The 19,768-nt window shown below is 46.2% G+C and overlaps 3 protein-coding genes across 3 annotated transcripts in view; 2 read left to right on the top strand and 1 right to left on the bottom strand.

The window, feature by feature from the left end:
• Positions 1-4,379, top strand: part of CASR (calcium sensing receptor) — a 73,415-nt gene extending 69,036 nt beyond the window's left edge. The window contains exon 7 of the mRNA XM_072343152.1: positions 1,219-4,379. Coding sequence (XP_072199253.1) covers positions 1,219-2,669 — 1,451 coding nt within the window. The 3' untranslated portion in view covers positions 2,670-4,379. The remainder of the gene's footprint in view (positions 1-1,218) is intronic.
• Positions 4,380-6,547: 2,168 nt separating this feature from the next.
• Positions 6,548-9,554, top strand: LOC140247169 (uncharacterized). Its single transcript, XM_072326566.1, has 3 exons — positions 6,548-7,001; positions 8,927-9,028; positions 9,416-9,554. The coding sequence occupies exons 1-3, from the start codon at positions 6,615-6,617 to the stop codon at positions 9,542-9,544; spliced, it is 618 nt and encodes a 205-aa protein (XP_072182667.1). The 5' UTR covers positions 6,548-6,614; the 3' UTR covers positions 9,545-9,554.
• A 2,129-nt stretch (positions 9,555-11,683) lies between these two features.
• CSTA (cystatin A) lies at positions 11,684-15,233 on the bottom strand. The gene is made up of 3 exons (XM_072326567.1): positions 15,112-15,233; positions 13,153-13,254; positions 11,684-11,818 (listed from the first exon to the last, which is right to left on the bottom strand). Exons 1-3 carry the CDS (start codon positions 15,175-15,177, stop codon positions 11,690-11,692), a joined length of 297 nt encoding a protein of 98 aa, XP_072182668.1. The 5' UTR covers positions 15,178-15,233; the 3' UTR covers positions 11,684-11,689.
• Positions 15,234-19,768: the final 4,535 nt, after the last annotated feature.

The following is a 19,768-nucleotide window of genomic DNA, read 5'->3' as shown; positions in this document are numbered from 1 at the left end:
TAGGAGAGCAGTGTCATCTCCCTGCAGCCAACCCTCCAGAATAAGTGGGTTTGAAATACTCTGTGTGCAATCCTGACCTCCTCAGGAATACCCCATGCCTAGAAGCCTTCAGTGTCACGTTGGATGGGGCCCAGGGTGAGCTGGTGTAGTGGGTAGCAATCCCACCCATGGCAGGGGTTTGGAACTGGATGGGATTTAGTGTCCCTTCCAACCCAAGCTATTCTAGGACTTTATGGTTAGCATCAAGCTTTGCTATAGGAGCTGTGCTTAGAGTCTCTGTTTGCACTCAGGTGCAAAGCTCAGAGGGTGGTTGCTGCAAAAGAAGTTTCCTGTGTGTTTGTCCCCTGAACTCACTGTATCCCATTGCTCTCCTGCTGGGATCCTGAAGGATGAGGTAGGATGTGATTTCCAACTCAATGGAGTCATGAACCTCATCATTGGAGCATAAAACCTGTTTGTGTTGAATAAAAGCAGTAGCAGTGACCCCCTCCCTTTTGATTATGGCAGTCACTGGAGACAGGCGTTGCCATCCCAATGGGCTCTAATTTGCCCTACACATAAGAAGGAGACAGAGGCGTCGATTTTCCCTCTGCAACTATCAGAGGGATGCTTTCCTGGCTGTGAAGAGAGTGGTATCCTTAGGACACATCTCCCCCAATGTTCCAGCATGAAATGAGTGTAATGGAAGTCAAGGGCATTGTTTGCCTTCAGAGATAAGCAACTCAAACACATCTAAGACTTGCCTCCAAAGATTATGAAATAAGCTCTCAAAGAACTTAAGGAGGCAAGCACATTTTTAATTTTTCCTGCAACAGAGACAGGCGGGATGTGTCAAATGATAAGAGTGTGAGACATATGAAGACAAAGAGAAGGAGATGATAAAAATGAAGAAACATAGGGTCATAAATCTGGTGTAGCAGCTGACAGTAATCAAACAAGTTTTGCAAAGTTTTGTCAAGAAATTGGTCCAGGAAGCAGAATGCATAGGCTGGACTTTTAAGTGCACTTCGTGTTTTCCTGTAGAGCCTGTGAGAGACTCATTGTTTCACTGTAAAACACTCTGAGACATCAATAAATGACATTGGAAACCCGCTGGCCCCTGAAGTGAACAACGCCTGTATTTGAGTTGAAAGACAGTGTGTAGCTACCATGTATTTTGTCATCCATTTCACCCTTTCATTCTGACAAGCCTTCCCTCTCCTGTCACTTGTTTTTCAGATGCAAGTGCTTGTGACAAGTGCCCTGAGGACTACTGGTCTAATGAGAACCACACATCCTGCATCCCGAAGCAGATAGAGTTTTTATCCTGGACAGAGCCCTTTGGAATCGCTTTAACTCTCTTTGCTGTGTTGGGAATTTTCCTGACTTCTTTTGTCCTGGGAGTCTTCACCAAATTTCGCAACACTCCCATTGTCAAGGCCACAAACCGGGAGCTGTCCTACCTCCTCCTCTTCTCCTTGCTCTGCTGCTTCTCCAGCTCACTGTTCTTCATAGGAGAGCCCCAGAACTGGACTTGCCGACTGCGGCAGCCGGCTTTTGGCATCAGCTTTGTCCTCTGCATCTCCTGCATCCTGGTGAAAACCAATCGTGTCCTGCTTGTCTTTGAGGCCAAAATCCCCACGAGCCTCCACCGAAAGTGGTGGGGCCTCAACCTTCAGTTCCTCCTGGTCTTCTTGTGTACATTTGTGCAGATTGTCATCTGTGTGATTTGGCTATACACGGCCCCACCATCCAGCTATCGAAACCATGAGCTGGAGGATGAGATTATCTTCATCACCTGCCATGAAGGCTCCTTGATGGCCCTTGGCTTCCTCATTGGCTACACCTGTCTCCTGGCAGCCATCTGCTTCTTCTTTGCTTTCAAGTCTCGGAAGCTGCCTGAGAACTTCAATGAGGCCAAGTTCATCACCTTCAGCATGCTGATCTTCTTCATTGTCTGGATCTCCTTCATCCCCGCTTACGCCAGCACATACGGCAAGTTTGTCTCTGCTGTGGAGGTGATCGCAATACTGGCTGCCAGCTTCGGGCTTCTGGCCTGCATCTTCTTTAACAAAGTCTACATCATCCTCTTCAAGCCTTCCCGCAACACAATCGAGGAGGTGCGCTGCAGTACAGCTGCCCACGCTTTCAAGGTGGCTGCCAGGGCTACGCTGAGACGCAGCAATGTGTCACGCAAGCGTTCCAACAGCCTCGGAGGTTCCACTGGTTCCACCCCATCCTCCTCCATCAGCAGCAAGAGCAACCATGAGGACCCTTTTCCTCTACCGGCTTCTGCTGAGCGGCAGCGGCAGCAGCAACGTGGGTGCAAGCAGAAGGTCAGCTTTGGGAGTGGCACAGTCACCTTGTCACTGAGTTTTGAGGAGCCACAGAAGAATGCCATGGCCAACAGGAATGCCAGGCGCAGGAACTCCCTGGAGGCTCAGAACAGCGATGACAGCCTGATGCGGCACAGGGCCCTGCTTGCTCTACAGAACAGCGAGTCCCTCAGTGCTGAGCCTGGCTTCCAGACAGCATCCAGCCCAGAGACCAGTTCACAGGAGTCGGTGGTGGGAGACAACAAGGAAGAGGTACCAAACCCTGAGGCGGAGCCCTCCCTGCCATCAGCTAACTCCCGAAATTTTATAGGCACTGGAGGCAGCTCTGTCACAGAAAACACAGTACGTTCCTAACAAAAGAAGGTCACGAAAAGCACTTCCCCAAGAGGAACTTGCTCACCTCTTGCTTCTGAATGGGAAAGACAACAAAGATACATATCTGTGACACAATACCACCACACATTGTAGCTATCACCAGCAGGGTAAAACATGTGCCTCCAGAGGAAAGACTACCAGAAGCCTGTGTCTGGGGAGCCTTGAACTGAATTTGCAGTTGCTTTACTGAAATCGGGACATGAGGAGAGGACAAGTGAAGATTGCCTCTGGTGGGGCTTAAGCAGAACTCTGCATACTGTCTTGCCTCTGTAAGCTTTTCCTGCCAGACTGCAACTCAGCTGACTATGGGAGGCACTGAGCAATTCCACTATACTCTGCTTTTACATTTATGTATAATATTCCTCTTTCCCACTATGTATAATATTCCCTCTTTATCCGGTATATGTGATCTGTAACCACGTGCATCAGGGCTCTCAGCTCTTCAAAAGCAAGATACACAGTTTCACTTGGGGAAAGCATGGTCATTGGGAAAATAAAAAAGCCCCCCAACATCCTGCATGCTGTGTACAGCCAGGGGTGTGAACGTGTAAAGTATTTAATGTGACAGAGCACCCTGCTATTTATATTTAGTAATGTCCCAATTTCTCCTCTCTGCCCAGCAGGAAATACTGGACAATACCCTTCATAGACTCCATTGCACTAGACCAAGCTACTAGGTTCCTACTGGTTTCTTCCAGCAGATGTAGCTTTACCTCCAGACTGCCTGCTTTGGTGGAAGGGGAGAACGGATCGTAAATCCCCCTGGAGATTGCTGCAAGATCACAATGAGATGTATTCGTGATTGATTATGTCGCTAGTAGTTGTATGCTTAACAAAGTGTTGCTGCTGTAATATTCCATATGGCATACGTGGCTAACCCTTCCACACCATAGTCAGTGTTGTGCTTTGCCATATTAATCCGCCTCATACCCACGTATAGCATTGCGCTGGTTGTGACAATACTTGTGGGCCTGATACAAAGCCAATGAAACAAGGTGAAATGGAGAAATAGCCCCCAAATTTGATAATATTTGAGATGAATATTGCAAGTGTGCATGCTGGAAGAGGATGGAGTAAATAAAACATACAGAGTTGGGCTCTGAGACATGCAAACTGACATATGAGTAAGCTGGATGTTTGGTTCCTGTAGGCATTCTACTAGGCTATGTCCCTCTTGGCCCATCTTGAAGAGACAGCACCTAAAGCAGGAAGGGTACACTGTGCCTCGATGAGAGTAAGGACTTCAATAGAGAGCACATCAGAACTTCATTTGTCTTGGCTCTTGTTCAGCACCCCAAAAGTAGACAAAAGTGCTGCTGACTGTACACGCTGTGCCTGGTTCCTCCGCATTCTGCGAATGTCGAGGTAAGAGAGTCCTTAGAACAGATTTCTGTTGCAACCTGAAGAAAGAGCGACGCTAGGCAACCTGGCAGGAAGGGCAAGGTTATTCTGTAAAATTTACTTCCCTCTTCCCAGATCCCATTTGCAAGAACAGGCACTTGTCATGAAGATGTCAGTACCTCCCCTTATCACACATGAAGGCACTCTTAGACCACTGTGGAAAGGTATATAGGCCTACTACTTATTGCAAGTGGGGAAAAACGGACTGTTGTGAATGTGATGGGGAAAATACCACAATTCTCTTGTTACTGTTTTTGCTTGGTTGATGTTCTGTGTTTTTGTGTGGTTTTTTTCTGGCCAGAGCAGGAAAATAAAACTTACAGGTGACATTACTGCATAAAAACTTGTTTTGCCACCTCCCCTTGCTGCTGACAAGGAAAAGAAGTCTTGCTTCAGGAAAGCACAGTGGAAGTCCAGAACCCAAAGAAGAATGCTGTTCAGACAAATTAATTTTACCCTTTTGTTTATTGCCCTGCTGATTGCAGGTTCCGGGCTTAGTTTAGGGCTGGTAACTGAGACCTGCGATTTCCTGTATCTAACTAAATGCGTGAACAGAGATGGCCACTAGATGGCAAAAGGACTAAGAGAAATACTTTGATTGTGGCTCACTCTTAAAATTAAGCTCAGTAGCCAATTTGTCGTAGTGCTAGTGAATCACTCCTATATGTCAGATCCAGTATGCAGCCCCTGAAGTAGATGGCTTTTAAAGCATAAAAGTACTTGGTGAATTCGATAAGGGCAACACAAGATGTGAATTGTGCACAAACATGAGAACTGAAGTCAGCACTGCCTGTCTTGTTCAGAGAATGATACTCACTGGCTATGCACACAGCAGATTATGTTAATATTTTACTGCTAAGATTTTGGGTATTCTTCATCCTTTCAGTCTACTCAGAAGGAAGTTGTACCCTGGTGCACAGTGAGGTTCCAATGCACTGCCACAATTGTATTGTGACAGGCCAACCCTGCTCAGTTTGCTGGGGAAGACCCATCCACCCTCACTGCATACTTACCATGAGCTAAAAGCTCAGGCTGTACGAACCCCTCTGCTGCAGCCTTATGGGAGTGACACACATGCTAGAGGCAAGGGAAAATCAGTAAAAAGGGACAAAAAGGACCCCTTAGTGAAGGTGATCTGCAACCAAATTCTTTATTTCCACGCACAGAGGGCATAGGTTCTCATCCTGCCAAGTCCCAGAGAAGAGAAAAGTTGCTCAGCCACATGTCCAAAAGGCAGTCTGTGTGTCACAGGGGATAATGCTGATGACAAGTTGAGCAGCATCTCTCTGTAAAAAGTTCACACCCAAGAACATCCACTAGCATGTCCCGTCAGAAGTCACCCATGTGAATGGCTGCTCCTCCCCACGTCCCCGTCCCCTACCCCCCTATGGCTCAAAACCCTACTGAAAAGAATGTGCCCTTGTTGGTATTCACTGAACTATGCAGTAGAGAAGCAGCAGGGACAAGAAGTAGAATGTATCAGCCCTGCACTGAATTTCCATTGGCAGATTTGGCTGATGGATGAGGAACAGGAACCATCCCAGTGAACAGCCCAGTGCTGCACCCCTGCTCTGCCCAAAGCCCAGTCAGAGCATCTATTTGCTCTCAAGGGAGGAGCAATGATATCAGAGGAAAGAAGCTCTACTTCATTTCATTGTGTGCATCTCACCATGTCCTCCCAAACCCATGTTACCCATCCCTGGTAAACTGAAGCCTATGTTTATCAATTTTACCAAGGGGTGTTGGGAAGTTGTAGAGGAGAGTAGTGCTGTTGTTTTTCCAAGGAACTGAATGTTTACAGTAATGCTATAGACATGCTTTGTAGTGATTGAAATCTTCCAGTGTCCCCTGAATTCCCTTCAGAAAGGATTATACTGGTTTTCCTGCTCGTCTTGGTGTAGAGCTAGCCTTGTGGCACTGTGGAAGCACACAGAGCTGCACAGGGCCAGCATCACCTCAAGGAAATTCCTGTTTCCTGCATCCTGCCTGCGCCCTGAGAAGGAGAGATGTTGACAAGCTGGGGGTCAGGGTAGGCCCAGGCATGGCAGGGCTGGAGCACCTGCACCACCTGGGGGGTGGACTGCCTTCTAAGGCAGCTAGCTTTGGTTCCTTTTTGCTCTCTATTCTTGGTTTTTGGCTTGCTGGCTTTTCTGCTTTTCTTCAGGGGCCATGAGCACCCCTTCACCACAGCAGACCATGGTACAGTTCAGTCTCCATCACTTTGGTGAACTGTGCCACCATCAGGTCAGCCCCCAAGCTTCTTCACCCCTCTCCTTAAGACCTGCAGACGGGATCACCACACCCTACTGCTAGCAGCACATACAGTCTCTGTGCTGAAATTTGTTTGAAATAACATTGGGACTGGTCACCACTGGCCCCCCTATATGATGGCCAGCTCCCAGCACAGCCAAGGCAGCACAGTGTAGAGGATCTCCCAGCACTGCCTGAAAAGTGCTGTCCAGACCTCGGGCAGGAAACCATCCAGCTTAGTCCCAGTCTCCATCCCTGCATCCTCCTGCTGGGATGCTGCAAATCCACGGGGGTCGAGAGCAAGGCCCGTTAGTCATCATCTCCCCTCACAGACACTTTCCTGGTGCTCGTGGGCACCCTGCAGAGAGGGCTATCTGCCTCCAGCTTTGTTGCAGAGCCCGCGGGACATCCGTAAGGCACAAGGGCAGCAGCGACAAGAGGACATTCCAGAGCGAGGCCCGGATGCAGCTCCCGACCATCCCACTGAGGAGATCCGAGGCCCCGCCCCGCTTCCTCCCGCTGCCCCTCTCGGCTCGGGGCGGCAGCGCGACGGGCGTGGCAGCTGGGAGCGGATCGGTGTGTTGCGTTGCCACCATGTTGTGCGGGGGTGCCTCCAAGGTCCAACCCGCCACCGGCGAGACGCAGCAGATCGCGGACGAGGTGAGGGGGTTGGGCCCGAGGAGGGCGGTGGAGCCGAGCGGGGCCGAGGCGGCTCTACTGACTGCGCACACGGCTGGTGTCGGCCCCGGTGCGGTGTTGAACCTGCTGCGCTGAGGCCGCGGCCCTGCCCGCGGGACGGGCAGCAGCTTTAGGCAGCCGAACGGAGAGCCTCCACACCCCTCAAAACATAAATAAATGTACGAGCGGGAAGAACGACAGAACGTGGGGGGAATATAGCGAGCAATTGGGAACCCTCCGGAGCGCTGCCTGTGGCGTGCTGCTCAGTCGTGACAGGAGCACTACCTGACGGTGAAGCGTGTGCTCTACATTGAGCTTCTTACAGTCTGACTCTTATAACCAACCTTCCGCTTTTGGAGAGGGAGAAAGAGGCAGGCAGATGCCCGTGCAGTTCCTGCTGCTCCATGAGGCATTCAGCTCCCCTCCTCTCCCCCCTGCATGTGTTTTCACTCCAAAAACGCCTGTGCCAACAAGTTCTTTCACAGCGCGTGCTCTCATTCAAGCCATGGGCAGTAGCTGTGCTCATCCCCTTGGCTTTATTGGCGCAGAGAAGTGCACTGTCAGTGTCCAGATTTGTTTCTCAATGCAAAGACACAGCGGTCTGTGAATTAAAGCTGGGCTAGCTGACCTTGATGAGGTTATGTCACCAAAAAAAACCACCCCAAACCATATGTTGGAAGCACCAGTCTGAGCTTGTGTGCAGTTTGGAGCGCAGAACTGAGAACTGCTGAGTCTCATTATCGTTTTGCCCTGGGAAGGTCCGTGTGTGATGTTAGTTGTAAAGCAGGTGTACAATTCATACTGCACACTGATCTGTTTAAAACCTGACTTTCTCTTTTGTTCTAGGCTGTAGTATGTCATTCCAAAAGTTAGTTGAAGAGTAAAACCAAAACCCTATTGGATACAGAAATGAATAGAACTAAGCTAAGTATCTAAAACAGAGTCCTGTTTATTGACCATTTGTTTGGTCAGAGTCATAGCAGTGGCACTGAGCAGGCACAGCGTGACAGAGCAGAGCAGCTGCCCCCAGCAGTGGCACTGGCCTGGCATCCCCTCAGGGTGCCTCTCCAGGGCAGGGATTTTCACATGTCTCTGCTCAGCCTTTGGCTTCTCACTGCAGCTGTGGCAGGCTTTGGTCAGGGGTATCTGCAACCACTTGCTCCAGGAGTAAGCAGACAGGATGTGCAAATTGTCAGAGGTCCTCCATTACGTGATAATGGTCAGCCCTGTCACTGGACTGCGGGTGATTCATGTGGGGAGGGACTGCAGTGCCTGGCAGTGTGGGGCTGTGTCTAGTCAGCTCTTGGAAACCTCCATGCATGGAAATGGTATGTCTTTACTGTGGTCTAGCAGAGTGGGCTGATAGCAGGTCTTTCAGAGACTGCTTCTATCTGGGCTCTCCCTACTGAATCAGGATGTCCACTGGTCATATGCTGTGGTGAGTCATTGATGTGACACCCAGCAAGCTGCACCTGCATGTGACTCTGAGTTGACTGTAGTCATGGAGCTCGGGGTTTTTAGTGGAAACACCAGATGTGCTGAGCTGGAGCAATGTACTCCTCCTTGCATTTCAGAATGCAGACTTGTTGGGTGTGCTTTGGTTCCTTTTTCCACAGGGCAGCAGGTGGGATGCAGGCAGTAACTATGTAATAGTATAGGAAGAATGGAAGTAAATCATGGAACTGGAAAGAGAACATCTCTCTGCTGTTCCTGTTGCACTGGAGTAGAGGAGGGCTGGATAATGACTGAATCGCATCACTGTGTTGCCTTGGCTGCCTGCCTGAGTTCCTGGCCCTGCTTTAATGTGAAATGAGGAACTGAAGGGATGAGACACACTGATGACATGAGCCGCAAGTCGTAAATATTAAATGCCGTATCAGTCTTAACTAACTTCCTGTTTCCCTAAGGTGAAGCCTCAGCTAGAAGAGAAAGAAGGGAAAACCTTTGATGTCTTCACTGCAGTGGAGTTCAAAACTCAGTTGGTGGCGGGGACAAACTACTTCATCAAGGTAGAGGACACTGGGCAATGGGGAAAAAATTAACATTGCAGTGGGTTTTTTTCTTTACTTACCTACACAGAAATGCTTGTGAGTTAGCTTTAATAAGAGAAATATTAAAAAAAACATTTCCCCACTGCCTCCCAGCCTGCCTCCTTGCCTGTATTAAATGGAGATATGCTTATTTCTCTATTTTCATAACAATTTGTACTCTTCATTCATTTTGGAAAGTTGATTTTGCAATAGTTACACATCCATGATGCTGAACGGCACACCTGCTGAGGGGGTGCTTTTTTCTCTCCCACCTCTCTGATTCCCCTATCCTCAAAACATGCCAGCCTAAACCCCCCTCCTGGTGAAGGTTGCTCCACACCCCTCACTGGTTTTCATACCTTTCAGGTCCATGTTGGCAATGATGAGTTCATGCACCTGCGGGTATTCAAAAGCCTTCCTCACGAGAACAAGCCATTGAGTCTTCACGGATACCAGAGCAGCAAGACCAAGCATGACGAACTGGCCTATTTCTAGTAAACTTATTTCGTGCACTTTCCTAATGATTTCTTATATATATTTTCTGTAGGCTGCAAAATGTTGATTCCTGTGCCAACAAAGAAAACTATTTTTTTTTAAGACTTAATGCTGGAAAGAAAGAAAATCCATGTTTTTTCTTATTCCATTCCCTAACTGTGCAGTATCTAAATGAATCACATTGCTCTCCTTTTACTGTTTGCTAATGCGAACCTGAATAGCCGCACTGATTGTGGTGTAGCTTAATACTCTGGGTGTGCTTGTGGACTTCCCTGACCTGGAAACTGCTGGGGAGTGACAGCAGCACTCACGTATTTGCAGCAAGGAGCAAGAGGAAAACCTGAATCTTTTACGTGCTGTTTTGCAATTGTGGGTGTATCCGTAGATTTAAATTGTATCATGTTTTTTTATTGGCAAAGATCTGAAGCAAGAGAGAGAGGCGAGCTGCAGTCTTTTATAAGAAACATTCCCATGGTACTAATGTTTATCCTCTTGTCAGCAGTAGGATGACATGTCCAGTAGTTTTGTTGTGTTTAATTGCTTATATTCTGAGTACTGAGGAAAACTACTGGCAAGGAATTTCAGCTGGACAAGCATTTCTGCATTGTTGACAATAAATATTTCTCTCAAATGTAGATGGTATATTTCACTGGTGTTTCACTGTTTTCTTTACTAGTTTTTCAATACTGGTGGTTATCTTGCTCAGAGCTTTTTTTCCATATGCTTTTTTCATGCTCCAGATTTCCTTATGTTTACAGTTGTTTTCGTGTTTTAATTAGAAATACTTTATTTTAATCTGGTGGGGGACATGGAAGGAACCAGCCCACTTCTATATTACACTGCTGTATGTTCTTGGTCCTATAGTGAAGAAACTCCCAGCAGTTTTGAGAAGAAAGGGCATGGTGAACTTACATGTGTATTACTGTGCTTCTCACATACAATGTAGGGTAGCATTGCTTACACAAAGCATATTCTGCCTCCTGATTATTAAGGGAGGGCTTAACAGATCTCTCAACTAATTTCTTTGCATATATGCTTTTAGTTATATCTGCCAAAAGAGTCCCCACCCTCAGTGTTAAAGATATAAAGAATACATCTGCATTGTAATGCAGTTTGTGTTTTGCTAAAATGAAGTCGTTCTGGAGACATACATACAGTTGGTTTTGGTTGCTGGGAAACTTAGAAATTGTTTTCTTGGTTCAAAAAGCTAAATATATTTTTGCCAAATTCTATTCTGAGAGGAGAGCTAGTGCTGATAAAGCTAGACTTAAAGCATTTTAAAGACTTCTGACAGCAAGATTCAGCTCTCGTGGAAATTATGAGGCAATAATCCCAAAGTCAAAGGAATCTACTGACTGTCTTCACACTTTGAGGGCTTGATTTGATTTAATGACTTGATTTGATGTCTCACCACTGAGCACTGGCTCAGAGTTGCATGGCACGTAACTCCAGAGACCCTGCCTGAGCAGCTGCCAGTGGGAAAATGGGGTTGTGGTGGTTTGGGGTTGCCCTCTATCTTTGTCCCAGCAGAAGCCTTAACTGAAGACTTGTCATTGCAGGTGGCTGATGCTACAAAAAAGGGTGAGCTCTATACATCCCCAGTCATCGTGGTCACTCCCTTCTCCAGGGCCTGAACACTGTGATTGAGCTGTTTCTGCTGCAGCTCCTCCCACTACTTTGAGTAGCTCCACGCTTTCTTCAACCCCACCCCAAACAGCTAAACTGCTTTTAGAGAGGGGCAGGCAGTTTGACTTCTCAGCTCCTCTGGAAATACATTTATCTCTCACAGCTTCTGAAGAGCAGCCATTAGCTTGTAATTGATGCACTTAAAGCAGACCCAAGAGGTATGTGGCCTGTTACACTCAAAAGTACTCTCAGAACAGCCCAAGCTTTGTATTCAGAGCTTGCCTTGACAATACTTGGAAAGAAGAGCTGGAAGGGGTGTAGTGTACTCAGAGCTACAGTACTGCAGGTGGCAGAAGCAGGTGTGACTAGCACTTCAGAGCCCACGCAAGCTTTAGCTAGGCAGCAGATCTAGACATGACACATGAACAGCTTTCAAGCATATTTTAATCACATGCATTTACTGGCAGAGGCAGAATCCACACGTGGCTTGCAGAAGTGAGGAACCATTCCTCACCACCCTCAGAAGCTGTTCAGAGGATCATCTCTGGTTTTGCCAGTCTGATAACCAGTAAGTATGGGAACTTGGTTCTCATGAGGAAGGGCTTGAAATATTTTTAAGTGGATGTAATCATTGTTACCATTTTGGATCTGGAAACAAGAACAGCAGGAGAGTGAGGTTCATGTGTACGACTGAAAGATGACTGAGTATACTCAGAAGAATATGTTCTGTCAGGAGCTTAATTTTAGGCATATTTCCAATTCCATTTCAACAACTCTTAACCAAGTCTGGGCTGTAAATCGTGACAGAAACTATGTTTCTGTGTAATAGAGACTGTAATAAAACATTATAAAAACCTTGAGGTTCATGTTAATGAAAAATGAGAACTGCCCAGGTGTGGAAGTACCCAAAGGAATAACAGGAGCTACGTTTTGATGGCATCCTATTTATTTAGCTCATCAAGATTCCACTCGGTCCATCAGCTTGAAACTTCCCGTCCAGAAAGTCCTTACAAAGATTTCCTACAAAGTTATGCATTCTTTCCTCTGTACAGAGCCAAGTACAGCAGGTGCTTAACTCTTACAGAGGGCCACAGTATGAAAGGAAAGTTTCATGCCTTTGGCTCTAAGAGGACTTGACATGCTTTCTGGTGACCACAGCACGGCACTATGCCTTGGTCTGGATTACATCTCAGCTGTAAGTCTGTCGGTTAAATATTAGTGATGTGGAAAATTCCAAAGTATTGCAAAGAATGGCTCTTGTGACAGAGCTCATACCAGCCAATGCTAAGAGCAGCTTGGTCATGAGGCTTAGCATGGACCGAGGCAAGCACTTCACAAGTGATTGCCTAAGTCAGCAATAAGACAGCACCAAGGGAAGAAATGCAACCACACACGACTTCTGGCTTGACCACAGCCTTCCTGTGAATTGTTACTCTTCATCAGCACTTTGCCCAAAAAAGGAAGGCTCATCTCACAGGAGCAGGACAAGGATAATCATCACTCATTTAAGCAAGGCTCAGATTGGCCATATAATACAATGCCCCAGTGCACACAGGATGTAGAATTAACTGTGAAAAGATATTTTAAGGATAGATTCAGTAAAGCGTGGCAGTGTCTGTCCTTCCACAGATCAAATCATATGAGAGCAAATGCTTGTGTCTCTGCAGAAGCACTGCCCCCAAAAACCCCAACTGCCAATTCTCTTTGTGTCAAGGGAGCACATCCTACACAGGCTGATACAGCCACTGGGATACTTCTCCATCAGATCCTCGGGCTGACCTGGAATCAATTGAAATAATCACTACCAGGGAATGGAAAGGCAATAGGAAAGTTACTGCTGGAACTTTATAAACAGCAGGAGATACTCCTAATTCCATTAGTCACATAAGAGGGTTTTCTACATTTGCACAGTGGCAAGAAATGGAAGCAAGTCACCTACACTGTTTAACTGCAAAGTAGTCCCTCTTATCATATGTACAAACCTTAATGAGGTAATTGGTTCCAGCAACCACCTGAAGCCGGTATATTATGGCTTTAAAGGTGCTATAGGTCTTGTTCTCCCTGCTTTCTAATTGTGCCTTCACCTGTAAAAAGAAAGGGAAATATGGTTAGTAGGTTCATATTTAAGCTTTTCCTTCCTGACAACCACTCAAATTTTCAGTCTTTATTTCAGTAGTGAAATAAACTCAGAACCACCAAAATAACTCAATTTACATACAAATCTTCAGCGCTCTCTCCTACTTTAAGCATTACCTCCAGCTCCCTAATAGGTATTTTTCCTACAAGCAGTCCAGCTAAACTGCATCCTGCCACAAGTCAGTGCCAGACCTGCATAAGCATTATCAGCCATTTGGTACGCAGCAGCTGCAGATAATGTAGCTTTGGAATAACCATAGATTCCATTCCAACCAAGGTTGGAAAAGACCTCCAAGATCTACTCCAACCATCCACCTGTCACTAATATTTCTCACTAAGCCATGTCCCTCAGCTATACATTTCTTCCAATAACTTCCATTAATCATGTGCAGGTTTCTCATAATCTCTTACTCTAATTCAAGTAACTGCCCAGAGCTTTTTGCTCCTCTTGCACAATCGTGAGGCTTCTCCATGTGGTTTGTGTCCCAGGCAACAGACTATGGCTATACTTCCAGCTCCAGAGCTGCAGACTCCAGAAAACCAAGAAAATCTCCAGTCCATCCAGGTGGGTCTGAGGGCAATTAGGTGCAGAAGTTATAACTGTGGTGGTTTTGGTATCCTTGGCTCCTAGCTTTGTAGAAAAAAAACATCAGCATTGCCCCTCTTCAGACTTATGATGTCTCACGAACTCTGACCACTATTTCCCCATTTGTTGCTTACAAATAGAGCCTTCCTTAAAACCACGCAGGCAGACAGCTTCTTAATCCTCACATGGAAAAAAAGTTATGTTTCTAAGCCCTTATCTACCAGCTGCTTAAACCCCAAACATTCCTCAGTTTTAGGCAACAGCTATAAAACAAGGAGACTGAACAAACTGCATCCCCTAGCTCTCTAAGGATTAGGCTATAGAGAAGGCAAAGGTGCAAGTGCATAACCACATAATCCAAAGAGCTGACAGGTTCTGAACATATCACAGTTTGCAGACACTTCTATCTGCATTCAAATCATACCAATTGCTCCCACTCTTAGCAGAGTGTAAAATCATACAGAATGACATTATTAAAGGGTGACGTTTATCCAGCTGGGAGCCCAGGAGGGCTGCCCCAACACAACTCATGCCTTCACAGTATTTTCCCTATAAAACCATATGAGGGATTCTGCAGCAGCGTATGAGGTTTTGCAAAGGAACAGAGCCAGCAAAAGGGTTGCAGGGAGGGGGAGGACCAGGGGAGGGCCACTGGGAGGACCAGGGAGGCTTCTCTTTCCCATTCTCAGCACAAGACAGAAAGTTACACTTTGGGCAGCTGTCAAAGAGGGAAGAACTCATCCCTCAGAACTGTGAGGGTGAAGGCAGCTTCTGGAATCACCTGTTAGGAGTCATGAAAGGAGCTCTGTCGTGCCCTATAGTCCTGCCCCTGATCCTTGGGATGCACTTTATAGCCTTTTAAGAGTTGCTGCACCACAGGGCATAACAGGTTCTGCAGGTTGTCAATGATGTGAGGAATTTTCTCCCTCACATGGACCTCAGTGCTGGCATAGTAGATTGGTCTTCCATCTATATTACTAGAGGTAGCCACCACTATGCCTACCTATAGTCAAAGACAGAAAAGTGATTTGGCTTTGTCTTATTGGCACAGCACCTATCCAAAATGCTGAGATAATATGCACCGGCGATCACAGGGATCCCCATTTTCAGCTTCTTCGGTTTAAAGACTCAGTATCACCATTTGGTCTTCCTACCTTCGCACTAGATTCAAGACTCAGCCCTTTACACAGAATTCATCTATAGGCAGACTGCAACTCACCTGGTCAGCAAGATGCTGGACCTCTGGAGTGGCAGGTTTAGGGTCAGAAAAGCCTCCAGTCATCATGGTGGCAGGAAACTTCCTTGAGATGTGCAGTGGTTCTGAGGAGGGACGTCCAGAGAAGTCTGAGAAGAATCACCAGGCACCTCCTATAAATACATAACACATGTCAGAGAATCACATGACGTTTAACATATGGAACTTACCATTCCTGCACTAGAGGGGGAGAGAAATGGGGAAAACAGAGGCAAAAACCATGTAAAGCAGCAATTACAGTCATAGTAAATATACAGAACGCTTTGAGATCTAATGTGCGTAATATTTCCATATCGATAAAAAAGAGTAAATGAGAGTCTCCAGTCCCCATACCTTAAGACAGCTGGTTTGGGCTGAAACCAGAAGCTCTTGCCCCTCCACCCACATACAGGTGACTATCTCATACACTCAGGAAACTGATCAAAGTCACACCTAGTATTTCCCAACACCATCCAAGATCAGCAGAAAGCATTTAGGAACTTCCTTAGCGCAAGTCCCATTGAAATTATGTCATGATGGGATCGAGTTCACTCAGCAAGCCTGCTGATGACACCAAGCGGAGTGGTGCAGTTGACACAGTGGAAGGAAGGGATGCTGTCTGAGTCTGACAAGGAATGTCTCAAATCAGCATGAGGCATTCGGCATCACTTTGTGGACAGTTTTACATTTGAAAGCATTTCTTTGGACTTGTTTGCCTTTGAACAGGAAGGCCCAGGAGTGTTTGTTGACTGAAGATTTGGCCTGAGAGCAAATGAAACCAGCTGATACAGGAGATTTGGAGATGATAACATTGTATCCTGCGAAGGCAAGATAGAAGCTGCCTTTTCTCTGCTTTCTCTAACCTGATGACTTAAATTTGCAGGGCCTAGAAGATAGTAGCAGGGGAGTCCCTGCTGAGATCCTGAAGCCTGAGTAGAGCATTAGTTGTTAAGAAAGACCTCAATAAATTGATGTGTGTTATTCCTCTGAGTGTCAGATGACTTGCAGACCCCTGCTGACTAGAGGAGGTGCAACTCAGAAGATGGAAAAAGATTCACCTCCCTCAAAACCTATTGTGTGGGATAAGACAGATGACATCCAGGGGGATAAGACAGGCTCAAAGAGTGGGCACACGAGCACCTAACGATGTCTACCAAAGCCAAATGTGAGTTGCTACACTTGAGTCAAAGCAAACTCAGACGTATACAGACTGGGAGAAGAACTCATTGAGAACAGCTCTGCAGAGAAGGGCTTGAGGATACTGGGGGATGAAAAGCTGGACATGAGCCAGCGGCGTGCTCTTGCTGCCAAGAAGGCCAACTGCATCCTGAGCTGCAACAAAAGAAGAGTGGCAAGTAGGGAGAAGGAGGTGATTGTTCCCCTCTACTTTGCCACTGCGCGGCACTGTGTGGCCCTATCTGGAGTACTGCACCCAGGTCTGGAGCCCCCAGCACAAGAAAGATGTGAAGCTGCTGGACTGAGTCCTGAGAAGGGACATCAAGATTATCAGATGGCTGCAGCATCTCTGCTACAAAGCAAGGCTGAGGGAGCTGAGCTTGTTCAGCCTGGAGAAGAGAAGGCTCTGGGGGGGACCTCTTTGCAGCCTTCCAGTACTTGAAGGAAACTAACAGCCAGGAGGGGGACCAACTTTTTACACAGGCAGACAGTGTCAAGGCAAGGAGGAATGGCTTTAAACTAAAAGAGGGGAAATTTATTTTAGATGTTAGGAAGAAATTCTCTCAGAGTGCAGTGAGGCACATGCTGCCCAAAGAGTTGTGGATGCCCCATCCCTGGAGGCATTCAAGGCCGGGCTGGATGGGGTCCTGTGCTGCCTAAGCTGGTGGGTGGCAACCCTGCCTGCAGCAGGTGAGTTGGAACTGGCTGAACTTTAAGGTCCCTTCCAACCCAAGCTATTCTGTGATTCTATGACCTCAATAGCCTTCTAAATGGGAAAAATGAGCAGATTTTCTTTTATGTGCGGTGACTTTACTTCCTTCTGCTTGGTCAGAAAGGTGCTTGGCCAAAAACCATAAGGGGAAAAAAACAACAATCCTAGGCTCATGTACATACCACAGATTATTTAATTCCAAACCTTTCCTACGAAACTTACGATTGCATTCATATAACCATGGTAATAACTCAATACGTAGCACCATTTACACTTTTCTTGAGAACTGACCACCTTGCAGATAACGAGTGATGCAACACACTGCAAATGTGTACTTCATATCTAGCTTCAAGGTCTCTTCTTGGTCCAAATAACTTGAGATTGAGAAACTGAGGCTGACAGGGCACTAAATTCAGGGGTATGTAGAATGAAATAGGAGCACTCTACAGATAAAGATGTTGCAGAATTACCCAAACTTGTGCAGCAGCGTTATGTGACTCAAATCAAAGCCATATGAGGAAAAAGTAGTTCTCCTGATACAGCGTCTTTCTGAACATAATGAAACATATTCCCAGTTCTTGGGAACAGGTACTCAAGCTGGAAAGCCTGCCATTTCCTCTCAATTCATCACTCCAGATGAGATTCTCACAGCACATTTCGTGGAGTACCTGGTAACTCAAGTCAGTGAGTTCAGCCTCATTCTTCTGCACAACACACAGATGATTCACTCAAACACATAAAAGCTTTCACTACACTCCCCACAGCAAGGTAGATGAGCTAACCGGAAGAGCCAGTTCACCTTACTGAGGTCAGACACCACAGAATAAATTAAATAACTAATCAGCATCGCTGTTAAACAAGGCCATTTTACAAATGTCTTCACTCACTAGGATGCAGATCTCACTAACTCCCTTGGAAAGAGGTGGTGGCACAGTACCCAGGGCAGCAGTCTTGAGGACTCTTGTTTCTGATTAGCAAGAAATGCATCGAGTACAAAGTTAAGTCACAGTCTCAGGTAGACTCTAGGAGAGATACTAAATACATTAATGTTCTGTAGAAATCACTCATTGGACTTCGTGTCTATGGGCTTGTTGGTTTTGGCTTCCAGGCACGTGAACTCTTTTTCTCCCAAACACAGAGTTCTGCTATTCTTTCTGGTCTTACAGCTGTGTAGCATTTTGCAGTATACACCATTCAGTTCCTGAGGTAAAAAATCATCGCAGCTTGTAGTCTACTACACTCTGGTCCCATATAAGCAGTTAAAAGTAATAAACACAAGCTGTAGTGGATAAAAGTACTAGTAGAGAAACAAAAGCAGAAACAAACAAGAAATGTGTCTGTGAGTTATTTTTGAACAAGAAATGAAACCAGCTCCAAATAAATGATTGGGACACCTAAGTGAATAGAGTAGATCAGTCCTTTTTCACAAAGTTAAGACATGATTGACCATGACTGAATGAACACAGTCTGCACCAAATTTCAAGAGCTGTGAAAAGAGAGCAGCTCTTCTACCATCTGAGGATCCAGCAGGCATCATCACCACAACAATAGCCTCAACTTCCAACACGTTTTTCTGACAATAAAAAGGTTTCCCCTCCTGATGCTGACCCTAAATTCAATAGGTTTCTGAAACTGTACATCAACTCTAAAGATGAATAGAAATCTGAACTTCAGCACCTGGAAATTATTAGTCTCAGCCTACGGTAGCAGTCAAAAGCCTACTCCCTCAGACTGCTTCAAGATAATCAAGTTATATCCTTAAAAACTTTCTCTAAAGAGATTAGCTATTTCACCAGTCTTGAGTGCCTAAGGGCGACAGAAGACAACAGCACTGAGTGTTGGAAAAAAAAAAACTTCCTTTTTATTTCACAACAGGAGGTAAGAAGCATACACGGAGAGGGCTTTTGAATCTGCTTGGTTCTGCCCACCTATAGTGACCATTACCCAACAATGCGCCATTACAGGGGCAAGCAGGAGATACAGACTCTGGGCAGGGCCATCAGTTATGCTTCTTGTTAAAATGCTTTTAACCACAGAAAGAGATGAAATCCAGGTATTTGTTGGGTCCAGTTTTTGGATATACATGTGACATCTCAAGAAGCCAAGTAATTTTGTGATTATCTTGATGGTAAAACTGAAGGAGGATTCAGTCACAATTCAGGCATGATTCCAGAATGGAAGGGGTTCTCTAGACACAAAATATTTTACCTGTACGTGTCTATTATGGCCCACAGCTCACACCAGCGCCACTTGTGTACCACTGCAAAACTTCCCAGCTCACAGAAAGATCTTAAATACCCATGTAGTTCAACAAATCCAGGTACAAATTCTTGTACCTGGGTTGTGGTAACCCCACTATCAGGACAAGCTGGGGGATGTAAGGGTGGAGCACTGCCCTGCCACAAAGGACATGGGAGTTACTGGTGTATGGCAAGATGGACATGAACCCACAAGGCGCCCTTGCAGCCCAGAAAGCCAGCCATATCATAGCATCATAGAAACAGAGTGGTTTGGATTGGAAGGAACATTTAAGATCACATAGTTCCAGCCTCCCTGCTATAGGTAGGGACACCTCCCACTAGACCAGGCTGCTCAAAGCCCCATCCAACCTGGCCTTGAATTCTTCTAGGGAGGGAGCACCCACAACCACATTGGGCAAACTGTTGCAGCATCTCACCACCCTCCCAGTAAAGAATTTCTTCTTAATATCTAGTCTAAATTTACCCTCTGCCAATTTAAAGCCACTTCCTTTTG

This window comes from Excalfactoria chinensis, chromosome 1 (genome assembly GCF_039878825.1).
Source record: "Excalfactoria chinensis isolate bCotChi1 chromosome 1, bCotChi1.hap2, whole genome shotgun sequence".
In the NCBI taxonomy this organism is placed as follows: domain Eukaryota; kingdom Metazoa; phylum Chordata; class Aves; order Galliformes; family Phasianidae; genus Excalfactoria; species Excalfactoria chinensis.
The sequence above is the reverse complement of the archived record's forward strand: the minus strand, read 5'-3'. Positions and strand labels throughout refer to the sequence as shown.